Source organism: Triplophysa rosa, linkage group LG8 (genome assembly GCF_024868665.1).
Source record: "Triplophysa rosa linkage group LG8, Trosa_1v2, whole genome shotgun sequence".
Lineage (NCBI taxonomy): Eukaryota > Metazoa > Chordata > Actinopteri > Cypriniformes > Nemacheilidae > Triplophysa > Triplophysa rosa.
Genome location: NC_079897.1, coordinates 8507826 through 8530636, shown reverse-complemented (window position 1 = coordinate 8530636; position 22811 = coordinate 8507826). Strand labels below are relative to the sequence as shown.

General features: G+C 37.5%; 1 protein-coding gene across 14 annotated transcripts in view; it reads left to right on the top strand.

The window, feature by feature from the left end:
* The window catches only part of macf1b (microtubule actin crosslinking factor 1b), a 96263-nt gene extending 75940 nt beyond the window's left edge, over nt 1–20323 (top strand). For 11 of the 14 annotated variants that reach the window (XM_057341189.1, XM_057341186.1, XM_057341187.1 and 8 more), the window contains 27 exons: nt 232–435; nt 1530–1761; nt 1974–2200; nt 2570–2692; nt 2794–2895; nt 3397–3498; nt 3773–3937; nt 4012–4167; nt 4476–4673; nt 9376–9504; nt 9622–9792; nt 10019–10174; nt 14407–14616; nt 14773–14892; nt 15150–15319; nt 15402–15561; nt 15653–15847; nt 16171–16296; nt 16385–16528; nt 17850–18038; nt 18436–18550; nt 18672–18838; nt 19166–19328; nt 19440–19594; nt 19687–19761; nt 19864–19981; nt 20124–20323. In XM_057341189.1, coding sequence (XP_057197172.1) covers nt 232–435; nt 1530–1761; nt 1974–2200; nt 2570–2692; nt 2794–2895; nt 3397–3498; nt 3773–3937; nt 4012–4167; nt 4476–4673; nt 9376–9504; nt 9622–9792; nt 10019–10174; nt 14407–14616; nt 14773–14892; nt 15150–15319; nt 15402–15561; nt 15653–15847; nt 16171–16296; nt 16385–16528; nt 17850–18038; nt 18436–18550; nt 18672–18838; nt 19166–19328; nt 19440–19594; nt 19687–19761; nt 19864–19981; nt 20124–20308 — 4257 coding nt within the window. In that variant the 3' untranslated portion in view covers nt 20309–20323. Of the gene's footprint in view, nt 1–231; nt 436–1529; nt 1762–1973; nt 2201–2569; nt 2693–2793; nt 2896–3396; nt 3499–3772; nt 3938–4011; nt 4168–4475; nt 4674–9375; nt 9505–9621; nt 9793–10018; nt 10175–14406; nt 14617–14772; nt 14893–15149; nt 15320–15401; nt 15562–15652; nt 15848–16170; nt 16297–16384; nt 16534–17849; nt 18039–18233; nt 18322–18435; nt 18551–18671; nt 18839–19165; nt 19329–19439; nt 19595–19686; nt 19762–19843; nt 19982–20123 lie in introns of those variants that run through there. The other 3 variants (XR_008963460.1, XR_008963461.1, XM_057341194.1) reach the window with 3 other exon arrangements.
* The last annotated feature ends 2488 nt before the right edge of the window (nt 20324–22811 follow it).

Genomic DNA, 22811 nt, shown 5'->3' with positions numbered 1-22811 from the left:
ATCGTGCCTGGCATCGCATTGTAGCGAGTGTATGATAAGGCCCAATGTCTGTAATGCTGATATTTGCAACAATACAAAGTACAAGCACAAACACAATAGACACAATATTGGTCAATTCAATAAAAATATAATTGTTGTGCAGTGTTCTAGAATTGTGCACCTGAATGAAGGACCTGGTTAGTCCATACTTCTCTAGTCATTCTGCTTTTAAATTCCATTGTCTGTTAACAGGGCATCAGGGAGTCCATATCAGAGCATAAGCCACTGATAGCACGTCTGAGCATGCTGGCCAAGCGTCTGTCAGACCTGAATCCATTTCAAGGACAGGTGTTCTGTCAGAAAGCCATGGACATTGAGGAGCAGCATCTGGCCATCAGAGACAGGATTCACGAGGCTGCTGGAGTACTGGAGGAGTCTCTACCCCGCTACACACAGGTAACGTACTTCAGCCTGAGGCTGCATGTGAGGGTTCTTTGTGTAAAGTTGGTGAAAGCTGAAAAACCCAGCTTTTGGTGACAAATGATATGGTTTCTAGATTAGAGGTTTTCAACCCCGTGTTTTCGCTTTCAGAACAAAGAGGACAATTGATGTTAATTTAGGAACATGTCTTACCTGGTAAAATTACGTTTACTTCCAAAACAGCTAAACAGAGCATGAGACATGTTCTCAAGACTGTTGTTCTGCCATGATCTTATTTGTATTACATAGTTTCTTATTATTTATGGTAATCTGTATCACTTTTACACAGATGAGGTTCTAAAACTGGTTCAGACCAAAAAAATTAAGAACCAATATCTAGTAACTAGTGAACTCTTTTCTTAAACTACACATTTCATAATACGTTAAAAAATGAAAGAACGAAGGAATGTCACACAGTGTAACAAAGTAAATGTAAAATATACTAGTACCCACTTTTAAATTTACTTTTACAACTACATATTCTCCTAAATGTTACTCAAGTAAATGTAACAAACTAAATGAAGTGCGTTACTACCCACCTCTGCCTCTCATGTAGATATGGCCACCAAGTTTAAAGTCCCAGTGAAATTAAAAATGACAATTCTTATTTTTTCATGAAATATTGCGGCGAGTAGCTTATCAACGTGGGTCATTTCCTTTTTAAAATTCATGTACCCTCATAATCTTCACTTAAAATCTGAAAATGCACTTCCGTCCTGAAATGACTATCCATCTCAAATGACGTAAATTAGACGATTTGTCCAGAGCATCTGTTAACTCCTCCCTTTCAACTGTCAGTCTGCTGCCAGTTTCATTTCAAAATCAATTCAACAGCTGTTTTTACGCATTCAATCAATTCGCAGTGAAAAACGCAAGCCACGTCCACTAATTTTCTCCTTTGAAATTTCATTTCACTCGGAAATGTGTTAGAATACGGAAGTAAAAACTATCGCAACTTCCGGTTCACGGGGACTTTAAGAGCTGTTGGACATTTTTGGGCAGGTGATCACTGACATGTCTAGGCCTCATCAACGTTAGCCCACTGCTTATACTCTGCACATCTTTATCAGCTAAATGAGAGGATGACACTGATAAGGGACAGACTGGAACATCTATGCAGTCACCTCCAGGCCCCAGTGGCTCTACAGGGCTTGACCCCACGGATTCAGGAGCAGCTACAGGACAACAGACACACACTAAATGAGCTCACCAAACTGGATCTTGACATCAGCAGTGTGAGGACACAGGCTCAGGAGCTCCTTACTAACACACAGGCTGTTGGGGATAGTTCTATTGGTACAGGTACCTCAAAAATGTCATGTAATTCATCCAGGCAGAATCATATGATTCATTTTAAACATATTAAGTTAATGGAGATGAAATAACATCACATGACATCTACAGTGCTGTTGGTAAAGAGTACAGTGCCACAAGGGGGAAAGCATGGGGCTGTTAACTATTGTTTTAAAAACAGGATCCATCTGATTAATAATAACCCCTCAAACGATTTCCAGCCATTCAAGAGTGGATGTGCAGTCTAACGGGCCATTGGGAGGAGGCTCAAAGACGAGCTCAGGAGAGAGAGAAGTGGCTTTGTAAGCTTCTTGACCTGGCAGTCAGGTTCTGGAATGATGTGAATGACATGACAACAGGACTGAATGATGCCCAGAAGGCCGTCCTGGACCTTAACTCAAGTCGATCTGATTCGGAGACCATCCAACAGAGCCTGAAGACAATGCAGGTAAGGTATAGTAATATCCAAATATAGCTGTATTCCTGCCGAAAGACCAGCTAATGATCATGATGGTCCAGACTGATCTTTAGTGGTTTGATGCTTTTGAAAATGGTTAATCAAGATAGTCTTGCTGATAATGCTAAGTCTGTTGAGGACACAAGCATCCCATCATCCTTTGTATTAGACTCACTTTTTAAACAAAACATCCAGTGGTGGCTACTGTATGCATGCCTTTTCATCATGGTTATTGAGGTCAACATTTTAAATATGCCTGGATGTGAGGTCAGTGGCTCTATAATCATGAAATACTGAAAGTTCCGGACAAATTTTAATAACCTGTCATACAGACCAAACGTTTTTGTCCGTTGTCCTCAGACACTCAGGGAGGACATTGACCTCCTACAGGGCGACTTGGACACACTCGGAATTCTGGGAATGGAACTTCTGTTAGCTTGTGGTGACACAGACAAACCAGAGGTCACCAAAAGTTTAGATGAGGTTTGCATTTGAAACTGAAAAAAAAACGGAACCCCAAGAAATAAACATTTGACATCATATAGTTAATTGTTCACATTTCACTATATAGTCTTTCTCCACAGCTTTACTCTACTTGGAAAAATCTTAGTAAGATCTGGAGAGAGTGCCACCAAAAGTTAGAGGAATGTCTACGAATGGCTCTCCATTATCAGGAAAGCATGCAGGTGAGTAAAAGATAACGTTTTTTGGCATTCATAATGAATAGTGTATGTAGAACATTGAATCCAAATCACAAAGCTGGGATAGGCTTCAAAGTTGTGAGTCTTCACAATTGTAGTATTCATGATCACATGCATAAATCAATAAAAAGTGTGTAAAAACGAAGCCCTGCTAAACAAAATCAGGTGTAGAATAGTGGCTGTAGTTTAGAACAAACAGTCTATAACATATATAGACTCTACATGGTCTAAGCTGGTCATTAGAAAGTCATCATATACCTTCTTGGACTAGCAACAAACCAGTTGGCCACACTAGCTTAAGGTGGTCAAGTTTTCGTTTTTAAAGATTGTTGCTGTTCAACTAGCAAATGACAATCTCAGACTATCTCTAAATCTAACAACTCATTTTGTTGAATTATATTGTGTGTATTTATGAGTATTAAAATCTATTGGAGTCATAAGAATGTTATGGTTTTTACAACTATGCTTGAAATCATTGTTTTCAAGGGACTCTTTGAGTGGCTGAAGTATGCGGAATTGAAATCCACTAAGGAGTTCTCAGTTAGCTCTGACCTGAGATCTGTCAAAGAGCAGCTATGTGACCTAAACGTAAGATTTAACTGAATCAACACACTAAGGCCCAATTTCACAGACATGGCTCAGCTCAAACCAGGACAAAAAACATTACTGGTGTGCATCTTGAGACAAAACAATGGCAATGGCATATTTTAAGATATGTCAGGGCAAGTTATTTTCAGTTAAGACAACTCAAACATTAATTTCACTAGCCTTAAGCATTGTCTGTGAAACTCGGCATAAAAGTTGTGATACAAAAGGTTCTTCAGTTCTTATCCAAACACTGATGCCAATCATCCCCTCTAAGGAATTTAAGCGAGAGCTCTATCAGAGGAAAATCGAAGTTGAGAGTCTAAACCATCGTTTTGTGTGTCGCCTTTCACCGGGCACGGAACGAGCTGGATCCATCTCTCCGCTGTGTGACTTCCGTCAGCGATGGGACAGCGTGGAGTCAGAGACTATCAACAGACAGGTAAGACCTCACCTAAATATAACATGTTTCAGCATAATAGTACTTTAATAACATTTCAGTATGTTTTTGAGCAGCACCAGTTGGAGTGTGCGCTGCTGGGCTTGGGTCAGTTCCAGAACACCCTGGATGAGTTGCATGCCTGGATCTCTCACACGGCTGACCTGCTGCAGGCCTCTCAGCCAATCAGCATTGACTTGCAGATCTGTGAGATAGAGCTAGCCAAACTCAAGGTATGAACTTAACTGAAACTACAAAGGTTTATGACATTGAGCTATTTTTAAAACAAGCCAAAGTTTTTGTGGGTTTCAGCATTATGTTCACTGGCTGTGGTTGGTAAATGGTATGTGTTGTGGCTGCTAATTTTTTTAAACAGTAAAACCATATCCAATCGCAATCAAATTAAGACGTATAAACTAACAATTTTACCAAAGATGACAAAAACATTCATTATCCCTGAAGTGAAAGGTTGAGTTGACCGCATTATTGAATTGTGGGATACATTATCTTTATAAAACATTCTGTTGCTTTGTGCATTCAGGTTTTGCAAAATGATGTGATGTCCCACGTGCACACAGTGGAGTCACTGAATCAGGCTGGCCGGAGCCTGCTGGAGTCTGGGGCAGGAAACAGCTCACATGTCCTGCAGACTCGCCTCAAACAGCTAAATGAATGCTGGGAATCTGTACGCTGTGAAACCGAGCGCAGACAGCTAGAGCTGGAAAATAACCTTAGTCAGGTGACCACATTCACAGGCAGTTAACCCAGATTACAGAGATAATTCTGAGAGACATGCAATATATATTTTCAATAAATGTTTACAATATAAAAAATATGGAGTTGTTACAGATACCTCAGAAAGATCATAGCTGTGTCTAATCATGAAAAAATATTTGACCAATCAGCATCAATGATACTTTTTTAAAGTTTTAGAGGAGTTGTTGGAGTCATTTACTTTGCTTTCCACTTTATTTTCCAATTTTTAAAGTGAAAGTTTTAGTTTTGTAATAAAAAAATGCGTACGATTCATATTTGTCTACAAAATAAATATTTTTGAAGTAAGTTAATTTAAGCATTGGCTTAAGATTTGATGTTTAAGAATTTAAAACATGCGTTTATATAGACAGTTTCATTGGACGTATGCGCCTAGCCCGAAGAAAACCTCCGGTCTTGTGTTTGTTTATTGGTCAGGCTAGTGGCTAATAGTAAAACTATTTATGTTTTATTTTATTTATATTAATAATCATACATATTAATATTTTATTGTATAATCATTTTATTAAGTAAACGATTTGTTTAATTTTATTGTATGTTAATAATGTTAAATAATTTGTTGAATGAGTCGTGTAACTTCACATTTAAAGAAGCTGTATGGGACATTCAGTGGCTGGGCTTGGTATTGCAGTCTAAATTGAAAATATTGAAGAGAGGGTAATGCTGGATTTACACGGTACGTGGCAGTCGCGTCTGTCCAGTCTATTTTCAAAGGGAAACATGCGGTAAGCGGCAAAATGCGGGCCGCTTCATTGGCGGAGCGGAGGCGGTGCGCAAGCGGTGCTCGTGCATCCAAAATCCCGCAACTTCTACGGGCACGGCTCTTTGCGGCATGCGCGGCTGAAGATAAAAATATGTTATCTTCTTGTGAACGGCAGCGGCAGCCACATCGGGTTAAAGGCGGCTGCTGCTCAGCAATTCCACCGCTCGTGTGAATCTAGCATTACTCGACGCTCACAGTAGTTGCCAGACACTTTATAGGAGTGTAATTTAAAGCATCGACTCTCACACTGTTTATCTGCTAAATACTTTTGCAATGGTTTTGTTGTTTGCAACTAGGTTGCATACTCCTGAGGTCACATTTATAGGCCATTGCGGTCTCATTTAAACAACCGTAATAAAATGTGATTTTACTCCTCGTAAGTTGTAAAATATAGTAATTTCTTAGTTTGCAAAGTAATAGTACGGGAAAGGGTGCAATCTGCTATATCTGACCCAGATAGTTTGATTGCTTTCATGGCTGCAATCAATGTTTCCTGAATGTCTACGAACATATTATGGTATTGTAAAATAATATTGGCTAGACATGTTTAACTTGCTAGCTAATGTAATTTACTTATTTATTTTGCTTGTTATCAGAAATAATCTACAGAGGTGGACGAAGTACACAACTTCCTTACTTGAGTGAAAGTACAGATACTACTGGTCAAATATTACTCCACTACAAGTAAAAGTTGTAAAGACAGATACTTACTTAAGTTAAAGTACAGAAGTACGTGCTTTTAAAAGTACTCATGTCAGTTGTGCATTGTTTTATTGTCGTATATTGTTTATTGTCGTATATTGTTTATTGTCTCACAGTATCAGTTGTATTAAAGGCAGAGGTGGAAAGTAACGAAGTAAATTTAAGAGTACTGCACTTAAGTACACTTTTTGAGTATCTGTACTTTACTTGAGTATTATTTTTTCTGAGTACTTGTACTTTAACTTCACTACATTTGAAAGACAAATATCATACTTTTTACTCCACTACATTTATAAAAAGGTACAAAAGTAGGAAATGGTTTCTATGCATGGTTTCCTGTGTGCGCAATTTATCTGGCTTGCGATCTGCCAGGACCTTTTACTGTTGCCAAGTATTTCAGTTTTTCTAAGCTCGCGGTTTTCCAGCAAGCTTTGAATGGCCATTTGGCAGATATTTTTTACGCAAATCTGGCAACTCTGGGATCTTCCCCGCTAAACGAATGTAAACGTAGGCGCTGCTACCATTGATAGCGCTCTAAAAAGGCAAATAGAACATTAAAAGACGATAAAGACACATGTTAAAGTGTGGTGTAATCATCTGTGGTTTACCATCAGTCAAAATGATCGGCATAACGGCTAAACGGTAAATAAGCTACACCTTGAGCTACGCGTGTTAACTTCTGATCTGCTGCTATATCATTTAAAGCGATTTGGAAAATGAATGATGTTTTTACTGAAGTAACTATACAGTAGTTGAAGTATTCCTGTTGAAATAAAAACAATAGTACCCTGCCCAAAATACAACATAAAATGTAATGGATTTAATGGTTATAATGGGAATTGTACTGGATACTTGTTGTTAGGGCTGTCACAATTATGAAATTTGGCTGACGATTAATTGTCTAATAAATCATTGCGATTATGACGATTAATTGTCTGTTTTAGAGCTTTGACTTTTAATTCTCATACATTTTTTATTCAGCTTTGAAACGACCTATATTGTTCTGAATATAAAGACTGTGTTCTTTTTCTTGGAAATACATAGAAAAAAATTGGGTCATCGTTCTTAAGGTTTAGGCTTTTACCTGTCAATAATACAACCGCCAAATACTTGTAAATTAAGTAAATTGATCAGGAGTGAATTGAAGCCACCATTAAAATGCTATCAGTCATAGAAAAGCTTCTAGTCTGTTTTTTTCCTCACTTACAAGACTACAATAAAAGTTTAATTCTATGTTAATGAGATTTTGGTAGGCCGGTTTTCACACTGAAATAATATTAAATTGTACTGCAGGTTATTTTGATGGTATATGCTTTAGTGATTGTGTTGTGGTGGTACATTTTACAAGTATTACAATGCTTTAGTTACAATATATACAATAAAATATGCAGATGCACTACAGCTCCCCGTAGTGTCTTCTATAGAGATGTGCAATAATTGCGATGATCTGAAACCGTAGCGATGAGGTCAAACAATCGCGATGAGACGATTATTTAATAATCGTGACAGCCCTACTTGTTGTCTACTTGTATGTGATGGATTCTATTGGTGGGATGGTAAATCCTATTGGAATAAAACCCAAAACACACTACAAAGAGGAATTTAATTTAAAAATCTCATTCTAATTAAAAATGCATTGTTTTTTTTTCAGCAGGGATGGTATTTGCAGTAAAACCACAGTATCCACAAATTTACCATTTTCTCTATATAGGAACCATACTCCAATTAATAATCTTTAGTAAAACCACAGCAACTAAAAATACCATAGTTTCATTATACTAGCTATAGTTTATGTTTGTAGTTAAATTATGGTAATAAATCCAACAAACGCTTCTACACTTTACTATTTACAAGAACCTTACTACTTACTGGTAAATTGCTGCTAAAACTGGTTAAGGGAATATACAAAATAAAAGAACACTGCTCATAAAAAAAATATAGGCCTAGGGGGCTAATGAGGATAATTAGGCTAAATGATCATACAGGATTATATCTAAACTAAACATATGTGTGCTAAACATATAAAGCTCTTAAAGGAGTTGCTCACTGCAAAATTTGCCCCATTGACTTTCCATAGTATTCCCTTTACCAGTTTTAGCAGCAATTTACCAGTAAGTAGTAAGGTTCTTGTAAATAGTAAAGTGTAGAAGCCTTGTGTTTGTTGGATTATTACCATTTGTATTACCATAATTTAACTACAAACATAAACTATAGCTAGTATAATGAAACTATAGTATTTTTAGTTGCTGTGGTTTTACTAAAGATTATTAATTGGAGTATGGTTCCTACAGTATATATAGAAAATGGTAAATTTGTGGATACTGTGATTTTACTGCAAATACCATCCCTGCTGAAAAAAAAACAATGAAATTTTGAATTAGAATGAGATTTTTAAATTAAATTCCTCTTTGTAGTGTGTTTTGGGTTTTATTCCAATAGGATTTACCATCCCACCAATAGAATCCTCCATCACATACAAGTAGACAACAAGTATAGTTGCTCAAGGTGTATGTGATGCTTATTTACCGTTTAGCCGTTATGCTGATCATTTTCATGACAATGTTTCTACGATTTTTGAATGATCGTAACCCACAGATGATTACACCACACTTTAACATGTGCCTTTTTCATCTTTTATTGTTCTATTTGCCTTTTTAGAGCGCTATCAACAATGTAGCAGGGCCTACGTTTACATTAGTTTGGCCATTCAAAGCTTGCCGGAAAACTGAAATATTTGGCAACAATAAAAGGTCCTGGCAGATCGCAAGCCAGATAAATTGCGCACACAGGAAAACCCGCTGCATAGAAACCATTTTCTACTTTTGGACCTTTTTATAAATGTAGTGGAGTAAAAAGTATGATATTTGTCTTTCAAATATAGTGAAGTTAAAGTACAAGTACACTGAAAAAATAATACTCAAGTAAAGTACAGTAACAAAGTAAATTTACCTGAGTACTGTACTTAAGTACACTTTATTTATTTTTTCATTCTTTGCAGATGTGTACCGGAAGTTAAGTTCAGGCCACAAAAGCGTGCATGCGCAGTAACGTTTGTTTTTGTTTTTGTTATTGCTTTGAAACCGTCTATATAAAATTGTGATTTAATAACTCAAGCAATATTTTTAGATAAGTCAGGAGCGATTTGCAACCTTGGCATTTATAAAAGGCATTTATAAAAATGACATTTATAATTGGATTTCAGGTTCAAGATGTAACCATGGAGATCCAAGATCTCCTGAAGTGGCTGGACCACACAGACCTGAGGCTCTCGTCCAGTAAGACAATTTGGGGCATGCCGGACTCTGCCAATGATAGACTAAACCATCATTTGGTAAAACACCACAGGCTTCTCAAACCTGCAACATTAACATTGATGATTAATTGATTGAAAGTGTGTTTATATGAAACAAAATGATATAATAAAGTGTAAACATTTATTGTGTTACAGGAGTTGTGTAATGAGATGGATTCTAAAATGCATACCTTCACAAATGTACGTAATGCTATCCATAGGATGCTGGAGGGTAACGATGTGGCTCGCGGCTCAAGCACTGAGCACAGTTTATGCATACTGGAGCAAAAATGGAGCTCTGTCTATGCTAAAATGCAAGAAAGAAAGGTGATAAAAGAGTTTTTGTATTTAAACTGTTGATGTTGTCCAGCAATGTGGTTATGTATGATCTGTTGACATTTTTAATTATATTAATAATTAAATTATAAAGTTACATTGCATAGTATTAATTTTATAAGTGTCAAAGAATTACATGGCAGACTGTTAAATTGTCTTGATTATGATTGTAAAGTTTTAGTTAGTGCATAACATTACAATTATAATCTCTGTTTAGGCAAAGTTAACAGAAGGGCTTGGTCTAGCAAAAGAGTTTAACAATAATGTCCAAGACCTGCTGACCAAAATGGCTAAGTGTGAGGAGAACATAAACACTTTACCTGCACCCAGCTTCATCCTGGACACCATCTGCTCACAGCTCCAGGAACACAGGGTGGGTTTTTATGGTTTTGTTTATGCATGTGATTTCTCCAGCATGACACCATTAGGTATTTCTCAGATGTCACACTGGAAAACCTTTAAGCACCCTTTCAGTACCCAAACCAAAGTACTCTTCCTAGTTCCTGGATTTACCATTACCCCATCATAAGAAAAAAGCTTTATACAGTATTAGCCAAATGTATATTACAGTTCCATTACAAATTGTCAGAGATTTCTGTCAGTTTGGCATTTGACACTAAACCTCTCTGCCTCTCTAAACACATACTTTTTGTGATTCATTGGCCAAAAAAATTAAAAATAAACTAAATTAAAGATGAATTTGGCTGAGAATTATCAAAATAACCATGCAGTGAAAATGTTGGTATTGTGCCAGCCCCTACATTACGGTTATTATATATTATATATATTAAAAATTGCTACTTTTGCCTATAACTTTGGTCTAAAATAATGGGAGTGGTCTTATTTGACTCCTTGAGTCATGCCAAGTCATGCAACCCTCTCCATTGACTTTCTATTGCGGGAAGCTGCCTCCTTGTCATTTCTGATTTATAACAAAAAAACAGAACAATGTCTAAAAGCTGCTGTGTGACCAGGTGTACAGTAAACAAGCTAAAAAACCAAGAACTAAGTTTTTATAAGCTACCAAACCGTAAAAGCCAGACTTTAAGGAGACAAAAGTGGATATAGGCAATAAGACGTGAAGCATCAGCAGGAAGAATGGGTAAATTGCGGGATCCTGACACACATAGTATGCCTAACATTTCTGTAAGCTAAACTCTAAGCTGTAGCATTTTTACAGTATGCAACTTGTTAGAATGTGGATAAAGCAGAAAGCTAACGTTATGTTTGCGAGTGCTAATATTTGCTAATATAGTTAACAGCTTTCGAACAGCTTGTCCCACCAACGTTTTATTAAAAAAAAATGACAATATGACACGATGTGCTCCACTTTAAAAGCTCATTTTTTGGGGTCGACAGCTTTTAAAAATGTTGTTCTGGGTTTTTTAACTTGTTTACGATACACCTTGTCATATAGCAGTTTTTAAACATTGTTCTTTTTTGTTATAAGTCAGAAATGTCAAGGAGGCAGCTTCCATTAACACAAAGTCAATCGAGAGGGTTGGATTGTCCCCCCCCCCCCATTGGGCGTGGTTTTAAGATTATGACACGGTGCGTTGTCTCTATGTTCTTCAGACTGCCATTGTGTGCGTCGCCCTTTTGGAAATTTGTTAAAAAGTGCAATGGCGAATTGCTACGAAACTTGGTATGGTTCATCAAGGTCAAGTTCTGAGAGGACCTGTAAGTTATAGGCTAGTGGTCAAGAGATATAACAAAATGTATTAAATTGCTTATAACAAATGAAGAAATCAACATAATGTTATTAACATTAGTATATTTGTAGGCTCAAGCAGAGTTCATTTATATCTAAGTTGTCACATTCCACCATACTTCCTGTCTGCCATAGTATTAATAGAATAATATGTCCACCATATTAATTATATAGGAAATGTACTTTTTCGAACACCTCCTACAAGATTTGTCAGATTTGCACGAAGTATGGTATGTAGCATCTGGAGACAGTACTGACAAAAAGTTATTGAAAGCATTTTGATTGATCAAATGGTTCTCGTATACATCGTCAATGAATTCTAAGGCGAGTGCGCCAAAGGGTCACAAAACTTGGTATGTATCATCAGTGGCACATCTTGTCTGCCTCATAAAAATTTGGTAACAGCACCACCTAGTGATAAAAAAGTTGTGAGCAATTGTATTGTGTTCTAAGTGCATTTCCTTTCAAAATCTAATCATCTGACATGTCCAAAATATTTCCCTTTGGGCCATTGTTGGGCTTGACCCCATAATTGCTGTTTGCAGCTATATTTAGGGGCCAAGCCCTGAAGGGGCGCACATACCCCTATTGTATCCATTAGTTTTCTTATTGGGGTCAAGCCCGAAGCAGTGAAGACCCCTATTGTATCCGTTAGTTTTCTTCTTCTTCCACCATGGATGTCTACCGTACGTTGGAAAATTATGAAATTTGGCACACAGATAGAGGACAGTCTGTGGCAAATTTGGATTATCTAACTAAAACCCTCTAGTGCCACCAACTGTCCAAATTTTCACAAACATTTTTGCCCATTACTTCTGAACCGTATGCCGTAGAAACACAATTCCTTTTTCCTGTGAATCCTGAGCTCATGCTGATTAGAATGCACGTATGATGTCATTTTCCGTAATGGAAATTATCCAGTCATTTTGAATTATTCAAAAAACATACTTTTTCAACCTCTACCTAGAGCTTTTGACCGATTTGCATGAAATTTGGTATGTAGCATCTAGAGACAGTGTTGACAAAAATGTATTAAAAGATTTTTGATTGGCCATTCATTTTTTATAGTTGTTGGCCCCCTAGTGGTCAAGAGATATAATAAAATTTATGAAAATGCTTATAACATATGAAAAATTCAACGTCATATCAATTCATTTACATTACTAGAGTTTTTGGCTCTAGCCGAGTTATTTTATACCAAATTTGTCACATACCACCATACTTCGTGTCTGCCATATGGCATTTTATTCAAAACATACTTTTTCAAACTCCTCCTAAAAAACTTGTCAGATTTGCATGGAATTGGGTATATAGCATTAAGAGACACTCCTGACAAAAAGTTATCTAAAGCTTTTTGATTGGTCAAACATTTCTTATGCAACGTATCAACATATTTAAAGGCAAGCATACCAAAGGGTCATTGCATCTCTGCAAAACTTTTGTGTATTGACACGAAACTTGATTTGTGTCATCACTGGAACATCCTGTTTCCCTCACACAAGTTTGGTGACAGCGCCACTTACTGGTCAAAAGTTATAAGCAATTATATTGTGCTCTTTATGCTTCTACGTATGTTTTTAATCTGCTGTGCAGAAACTAATCATCAGAAATGTCCACATGTATTTCCCTTTGTGCCCCTGTAGGGCTTGACCCCGTAATTGCTGCTTGCAGCTATATTTGTTATTATTCTTCTGCCATTGTGTCTATAGCAGCCCATAGAAAGTATGGTAAAAAGTTATGAAATTTGGCACACAGATAGAGGACAGTATCAACATTAACCACAACAAATGTAGAGTCTCTAACTCACTCTAACTCAATAGCGCCACCACCAGTTCAAAGTTTTACACACATTTTTGCTCATAACTTTTTAACCATAAGCCCTAGAAACAAAATTTGTTTGACGTATGAACTCTTGACTGACTCCGATTCGATTGTACCATATGGCATCATATTATGTCACAAAAAATGACCACCAACTTTTTTGAAAAACATACTTTTTCGAACTCGTCCTAGTCCATTTATCCAATTTATCCAACTTTTGAATTGGCCAATCTGTTCTTGTATAGCGCATTGACGACATGCATGCCAAAATGGTTATAAGGCTGTATTTTTGCCCAACATTCATGAATCGATATGAAACTTGGTATATGTCATCAAGATCAAGAAATATATATACAGGTATATGTATATTCAACCCGCCAAAATGGCTCGTTGGACTGGCTGTCTTACCGGCCACAGCTGAAATCTACCCGCATTTGGCGGGTTGGCGGGTGTTCATGTCAAGCCCTGCTGAGAGTATCTGTAAAGTTTTAAGCCAGCGCCCCTAGTGGTCAAAAGATATAACGAAATTTGTTTAATTGCTTATAGCAAATGAAAAATTCAACACATTATCTGATGATTTACACTTGTATATTTGTTGGCTCAAGCCAAATACTTCGATATCGAACTTGTCATATTCAACCATACATCCTGTGCCATACTGAATTATATAAAAAATGGACACATTTGGTAGGAGTTCAAAAAAGTTAGATTTGCACAAAATTTTGTATGCAGCATATACAGAAAAAAGTTATTAAAAGCTTTTTGATTGATCGAACAGTGATGTGATCATTTACCTTGTCAGTGAATCTTTGCTATACTTTGGAATAGTGACACGGAACTTTGTATACAACATCAGTAGAACATCTTGTCATCTTATAACAGCGCCGCCTAGTGGTCAAACGTTATAAGCCATTTCCTTGTGTTTCTAGAACTATTACCTATGAGTTTAAGTCTGATTTTCAAAAACTCAAGATCAGGCAAGACCACGTGTAGTTCCCTTTGTGCCCTTTTAGGGCTTTACCCCATAATTGCTGCTTTGAGCTATATTTGATGTTAATTCCCTCCCAATGTAGATGCTGGTAAGTGAGGTCAAGTCTTATGGAGAGAGGAAGACAATTGTGGAAAACGCTGCTACACGTCTGTCTGAATACGTCTGCAAGAAGGAAGACCGCGATGTAGTACAGAACCTCACCATGACCGTTTGTGACCGATACAAGAAACTCCTCCAACACAAAACAGAGAGGGGGAAAACTCTAGAGGATGTCAAAAGACATGTCAAACAGGTATTCCCTTCTCATGTCAACTTCAACACCAACATTAAAATTGATAAACACCTTTCTACACAAACATCGGTTCTTAGTGTCTGACTGGTGAGCAGTGCTGTTAAAGAATTCTGAAGAACCACCGATTTCAGAGCTTTGTGTATTTATTCTCCACAGTTTAATGAATCATGGCATCTACTGGTGGACTGGATGACAGAAGTAGAACAGACACTGGATACACACAAAGAAATCGCTGTGACACAAGAAGAGATCAAACAACAGCTTAGTGATCTAAAGGTATATCGAATTTGTCACAGTGGGGTCAACAGGTCTGAGAGCACTTGTATAATTTGTGTAAATAATTGTTTAATTGTATAACCTAATGCAATGTTTATAAAATTACTCAATTTTATTTATACAATTATTTTGGGGATTTAATTGGCTAACTAACACATTTTCTTTGATTTATTTGATCTTAAAATTGTGCAGTGTTGTATTATCAACGCAAGTAAATGCATAATTTCTGCAAATATTCTGATATTTTATATTGTCAGGATTTCCAGAAGCTTCTTTGCTCAAAAAGACCAATGTATGAGGCCTGTCTGAAGAGTGGCCGCTCACTTCTGGAGAAAGCCCAGAGCCTTGAGGATACACAGCACCTGGAGAATGTGGCATCAGAGCTCAGAGACTCATGGGACACTATCAATGGCAAATCCAGTGAGAGGTGAGTTAAATATCTGCTGTAACATGCTCTGTTGTAGAATAGGATTAATAGAAAATCAATTCTCTGATCTTTGGTTTTTAAGGCAACACAAACTGGAAGAGGCCCTGCTGTTTTCAGGCAGATTCACTGATGCCCTACAGGCTCTCAATGATTGGCTGTACAGAGCAGAGCCACAACTAGCTGAAGAAGTTCCTGTGTGTGGGGAAAAAGACCTGGTCAACAATTTGATTGACAAGCACAAGGTTCATATTTGGCTACACGCAATGTTAGATGATTTCTTTTGCCCAGAGACAGTCAGCTGTTGTTCAGAGTGCTAAACTTCCTTGGCTGTAGGTGTTTCAGCGTGAGCTTGGGAAGCGTGCCAGCTGTATACGGACACTGAAGCGGTCAGTCAAGGACCTGATGCGGAACAGCTCAGCTGATGACCACTGGTTGCAGGAGCAGATGGAGGAGCTGGAGGTCCGCTGGAAGGCTGTGTGTATACTCTCTGTGTCCAAACAGGCTCGGCTTGAAGTGGCAATTCAACAGGTACTGCAACACAGTATACACGTCTTGCTAAAAGACTAGCAAGACATGTTATTTGGCAGTAATGGCAACCATTTTAGATCTGGTTTAGAAAAATACAATTGTCAAGACTGTTGATGGGCACTTGATGCTTGTGTATGAAAAAAGACAGTAATGAGCTGTTTGTTTCACAGTATACGTGCCCACAGTGAATCCTTATTGGTCCAAAATCATGTATTTTCAACATTTATTATTTTCAGATAACTGCTTTTTTTAGTATGTCTAGTTCTTCTTGATGACAGCCATTAACTGTGAGATATATTCTGAATCTTAAAACTCATCTTCAGGCGGAGGAGTTTGATGGAATGGTTCACTTATTTCTGGGTCTTCTTGCGGATGTTGAGAGGGTTCTGAAGTACGGTGTGCTGCCTGAGGAAGAGAAGGCTCTTCTGACATTTCGTACATATCATGAGGTATGATGGACATGAACTCTCCCTTCACACCTTAACATATTTCAATATATTCACAAGTTTCATGACCTTTCTTTACTCTCTGCATAAGGAGTCAATGAGTTCCTTGAATTGTCAGCAGATGGCACTAGAAAATATTCGCAAACTGGGTGAAAATATTCTGTCCGCCTGTCACCCTGACTCTGTCATAACCATCAAATCATGGATCAGTATAACCAGGACTCGCTATGAGGAGGTAAGGTATGTTTTTGATACTAAACAATTTAAAGAAAGCTCATACCCTGATAGCATACATACTGCCTGGAAATGCCTATTTTATGTCTGTTTACATCTGCAAGATGTATTTTTGTGTGTTGCCTCATCTGCAATACGTTTCCTGTCAGATGTCGAACAGACATTTAGAACATGTCTGTAAGATGTTTATGATTTAGAATATATGAAAAACTGATTTTTCTTATCAGATGTTTTTACACAGCAGATGATTTCCAGATCTACAGATATTTAGCAGACATCTTACAGACTTACGCCCCGGTCACACTTGCCTTTTTTCCTCCATTTTCCTCCATTCATATGCATGCGAATGCAACAGACCGGAAACACATGCCCATCCAAAGATATTTTGCAATTCTCTGCATAGCAAAGTTCAAGTTTGGTGAACTCTGACCTGCGAATTCGCGTCAAGTGAATGCGTGAGACCAAAAGAAGATCAAAACGTCATAACGTGACCTCTCCGTACAGAAATGTGAAAGATGGAAGAATCGCTCCCGCCCATTTTTGCAGCACGGTCCAAACAAATTTTGCATGCTCTAGTCTGACCGCAGCATTACCTGTGCTATCTGTGTGATTTACTCACCCTCATGCCAAATGTTTATGATCTCCTTTCTTTAGCTGAACACAAAGTTTTAAAATGTTGTCATAGTATATAGGACATAACATGTTGAAGCTCCAAAAAGCACTGTACTGTATACTCATCATTAAAGTAATCCAAATGACCCCAGGTAAACTGCAATATAAATGTCTTCTTGAAAACAAACATATTTTTACAGTAACATACTGGTACTGCAGTAAATACGCTAATCATTTTCTCCATTACAAATCAATCACATTGACTGATTGTTTGTAATAAAATATAAAACTCTAAGGGCAGATCTCTCATGAGCTCTGCTGTTGTTTCAATAATATAAATAAAATTGAAACCCCACTGACTTGACTGTAGAAGCTGAATTTGTGGTGTATACAATAAGGCTGAAAAGAAATTTAACAACCATTTAATATTAATTAAAATCACTAAACAGACATACATTGTTACACTCTTAAAAATACAGGTGCTTAAAAGGTTCTTTTCTATGGCGATGCCATAGAAAAACCATTCAGCCAAAGGTTCTTTAAAGAACAATCTCGTTCTTACTTATTTATGGTCTGAAGGTTTTGTGAAACAGAAAGGTTCTTCAGATGTTAAAGTTTCTTTATGGAACCAAAAGGTTCTTCTATGGCATCGAAGAACCTTTTGAAGTACCTTTTTTTAAAGAGTGTATGCATGTAATTTGGTGGTTCAGGTGCAGACGTGGGCAAAGCAGCAGGCAGAGAGGATCCAGGGTACACTGTCTGCTCTAGAGACAGAGAGAGAAGAGCTACATCGATTACTGCACTGGATCTCTTCTGCTGAAGAGTTTCTCAATGCAAAGGAACAGGAACCATTGCCTGAAGATATAGAACTGACGCAAAAGCTCATTACTCAACACACGGTACTCATGTCCAACACTTCTAAACACAATCCTAAATGTTAAGTGCTTCAGTGCATCATATTAGGTTCTGCAAAGTCCCTCTTTATTTTTTATTGTATTGGGTTCTTGAAATGAGCTGTAGGTTTTTGTAAGCACTAGTACATAGATGGGTTTCTGACTAATTATTTTAATAATTTCTGTTTTCCTGAGGCTCAGTGGTTAGTGTATGGCGCTAGCAACGCCAAGGTCATGGGTTCGATCCCAGGAATTGCACATACTCAGATACAATGTAGTATAATGCAATGTAAGTCGCTTTAAATAAAAGCATCTGCCAAATGCATAAATGTAAATGTATAATGTGCCTCCTACATGACTAGATATATCTGATCACTGAATTATATACTGTTTTTCTTTGTAGGGTTTTATAAATGAGATAAAAGGGAAAATTACAGAGGTTGAGAATGCCACAAAATCCTGTAAACACAAGCTGGTCCCTAAGCCACAGGTTTCACCCAGTCGCAAGACACCAACAAGTGAGTAACAAAGGAATTTGGCAGAATCACTGCTGTGCATTGATCAGATTATAGTGCTTGAATGTTTTGTAATGGTACTGTCAAATGTTAACTTCAATTGTGGTTTGTGTTGTATACATAGAAAGGAGAGGTGCATCAAACCCCCAGCCGTCAGTGCCTCTACCTCTGGAAAACCTGGACCCTCAAACCCCTATGATGTGTCAGCTGGTCAGTCACTGGCAGAAACTCTGGCTCCTGGCCGACAGCAGACAGGGCATACTAGATGAACATCAAAAGAGGCTCAAAGAGGTACAGTATTTAAATGTTAAACCTAAAATAATCTCCTATGCAAGATGTGAAAGATGTTCCTGCAGCTCTTCCCATAGAATTACATGTTATAGTGACCACTTTTGTCTAACCCTAAGAAAAGGACAAAAAAAAAAAATAGTCCATATGGTGTATTCACAAGTCTTTTCAATAAAAAAGAGCGTCATGGTTTGCTAAACTGAATGGTACTAAATATTAATGGTAACTAAGAACTTTCAGTTTGAACATTAAGCATTAAACACGCACATCTGAATTAATTTGCTTTTGAATATTTATTGTTTTGGTGAGAATTTTTTTTCACATCTGCAGTTGGAGGAGTTTGCCAACTTTGACTTCAACATCTGGAGGAAAAGGTACATGCAGTGGATAAGTCACCTCAAGTCTCGGACTTTGGACGTTTTTCGTAGCATTGATCGAGATCAGGATGGCCGAATCACACACAAAGAGTTCATCGACAATGTTCTGGCCTCTAGTAAGCACAGCTTTTGCCTACTCATTTGTTAATATCAGTATATTTTGTATATTATTGTATTATATAGTATATTATTATTTACAGTACATTATTTTCCTTTATCGTGGATAGAATTCCCCTCCAATTCATTGGAAATGATGGCTGTTGCAAACATATTAGATGTTAACGGTGATGGCTACATTGACTACTACGAATTTGTGAGTGCTCTCCACCCAAGCCGAGACCCTTACAGAAGGGCAATAGATGGAGACCAGATAAATGAGGAGGTAGTTTCTTCTACAACTGTGTACCAGTGCTTTTACTTACATGTAACATTGAGGATCTCAGTAAGACGACTAACAAAGGCAAAAATTTCCAGGTGAGTCGGCAGGTATCTCAGTGCAGCTGTCCAAAAACATTTCAAGTCGAGCAGATTAGTGCAAACCGCTACAGGGTGAGTAGAAACAATGTTATTAACATTATATTATTAATAATGTATATTACATGCTATCTCAGGTTTTGATTCATCACTGCAGTTTAATGTCATTTACTGTAGTTCGGACACTCTCAGCAGTTGCGAATGGTTCGAATCCTTAGAAGCACTTTGATGGTACGAGTTGGTGGTGGTTGGACAGCATTAGATGAGTTTCTGGTGAAGAATGACCCCTGCAGAGGTAAAGTAACAAAATGTTTTGCTCATCTGTAGATAAAATGCTCATGTCAGTTTAAAATGATATCAAATCACATAATAAATCAAGCTTCAGTATCTGAAATTAAATGCTAATGCATATCATTCTTCTGTTTCTTCATATACAGTGAAAGAACGCACAAACCTGAGGATAAAGGAGAAGTATCTATGTCCAGATGTTTTTGAAGTATCAGGTCGCAGAGAGAGCACTAAAGGGCTTACAGTGAGCAGTTCCAACTCCAGCTTGAGTTTATACAGCACCGCTTCGGCTCCCAGCAGCCCCCTTACCCGCAAGGTACTGGATACCAGTTAACAGATAATAAAACTAACAGCATACATTTGAACAATATTAAAACCTTGCAGAGTTTATTGAATGGCAGTCATTCCCTTTTCTTTTCTTTTTTGCTGTGATGTTTTAACCCTTAAAGCGCCACGAAACCTTAAACAACATTTATTTAGATGTTAACAGAGTTTGTTGTGTTGCACATCATAGAAAACAATGTAAGTATACAATGTTAGCAACTGTAAGTTATTAGAGTAGAGAAAACTAGTTCATTTTTAGCTTTTTTTTGCTATTTTTGCCTTCCGGGTTTAAAATCCTCATCTGGCCCATAGAAATATATATATATAACTAAACTCCGCATTATACGCTGGATCGTACGTCAACGCCGCCGCCATATTGGTGAGGGCAAAAGCCGACTACAAAGACATACGAGTGAATGGTGGAGCTGCAGTTATCTGGATAAAAACACAACATCGTTTTCATTTCTCAACTAATTTCAATACTTTTCTATTTATGTGGAGTACAGAAACGTTTTGGCTCCAGTTAAAGATGGTTAGACTTGAAAATGTATGTATTGTCATACGGAACTGTTAAAACTCTGCAGGCTTGTCAAGCAATCGTTTAGGCTTAATTATTGTCTACACATCGCTAATGTGAAATAATTTAAGGTAGATTAAATGCACATGATCAGAACACAGCTCGTTCACTTTAAAATCCTGGTAAAAATCAAAACAATTTGTCTTTACTTTGACTATATACTGCTATTTCATACTTACAATGCACGGCAGTGTTATTTGATTTACTATATCCCATAAATCATGTTTTACTGCTGTAACGGGTTTACCGGATAAATAAAAGAATATCTTTTATCTTTTTATCGTCTAAAATTACTACAGAAAAAGCCATTTCCACAGTGAAAACATTTGTTTTTATATAACATGTACGTAAATTATATTATGTTACCTTGGGTGTTGTTCGGTGATTCAAATATATCTCAGAAACAATCTCTAAACTACATGTCTGTTTTATTCTCGACAACTGCAACATGGTAATTTATTCTGTTGCTTGTCTTGTCTACAGCATATCACTGAACATGGTGCCATCTAGTGGATTCTCACGAATAACAGGCACAAATAATGGATTTCACATTTCCTTATGACAACCATTAATTTTAAAGTAGCTATAATCAAGACACGAAGCAACTAGAGACATGGTAAAGTTGTACTCTATACGTATATCGTAAACCATTGAAATATGTTAAGAAATGTAAACGTGATTGTTGCTTTTAATGCCGAAAAAGCACTGTTGCCCTCACCAATATGGCAAGGCACCTTACCCCTACCTGCTCCCCGGGCGCTGCAGTGATAGCTGCCCACCAATGAGAAGACATTTCTCCTAATTATTCATCACAGCGTCTTGTGTATTTCTATCTGAACCTACAGAGAGAGGCGTTCATGGCACATGATAGTAATCTGATGGATAAATGAAGAAAAAGCAGAACACTTACCAGGAGTTGCAAAAAATACATATTCCGATTAATTATATATAAAAGTGTTTTTTTATGTGAAATGCACTATATATGTGGGGGAAGGGCTTCTCCACTGAAAGTGATAAATACATGACAGAAATTGTGGCACACAGAAACTGATGAAAGGGGGTTTTCCGACCAGCAGAATGCGAGTTGCCTCGTTAGAGCACCCGTCTCCCATGCCAGAACGTTCGCCGGTTTAAAGCGGCCCTAACACACGCGGTTTCTGCCAATCTCATATTAATCTTGAGTACCTATAGAGTAGTATTGCATACTTCATATCTTCGAAGAGTATTTAGTTTGATCACATTTATAAAAGATATACAGCTGTATGATTATTTCCGAAAGCATACGGCGCACGGGGGAGGGGTAGGCTGAACTAAAGCATGTGCGCCAACAAAACACAGACATCAGTTTCACATGGATGCGAGTAAGGCCGGAACAGTAGCAAACTGGGTTTAACTCGAGAAAGCTTTTAGAAATGAAGACGTTTGGACTCGCTCATGAATGCAATCTGTGTCAGGAATGCGGTACCGTGCGTGACCTGAGGACTTTTCCATCTCTTCAAATGCGGTAACTGTCATATTTGAACTAGAACAGTTATATTTGCATTTTGTTAAAAATAAACACTCATATTACATTTAGTGGTTTCTGTAAAACCGATGTGGCTTGAAAGTATGATTCGTCCATAGACTGTATAAAACAGACAATGACTAATATATTTTAAGATATGGAATCGGATCACTTTGTCACGTGCCCCGTCCACTCCCCCACTCTTCTTCTCACAGCGTTCACGCCCATTTTAATTGCATTTTTCAAAAACGACAGTGAGGTAGAATGTAGCTGAGAGGGGGAGGTTTCATGATGCTTTAGATTAATGTTTCATCACTCACTATTGTGACCTGGAATGTACATTTCACACTAGTAGATTTCTGAACTAATCATATAAAACGTCTCGGTTACGTTTGTAACCTCGGTTCCCTGATGGAGGGAACGAGACGTTGT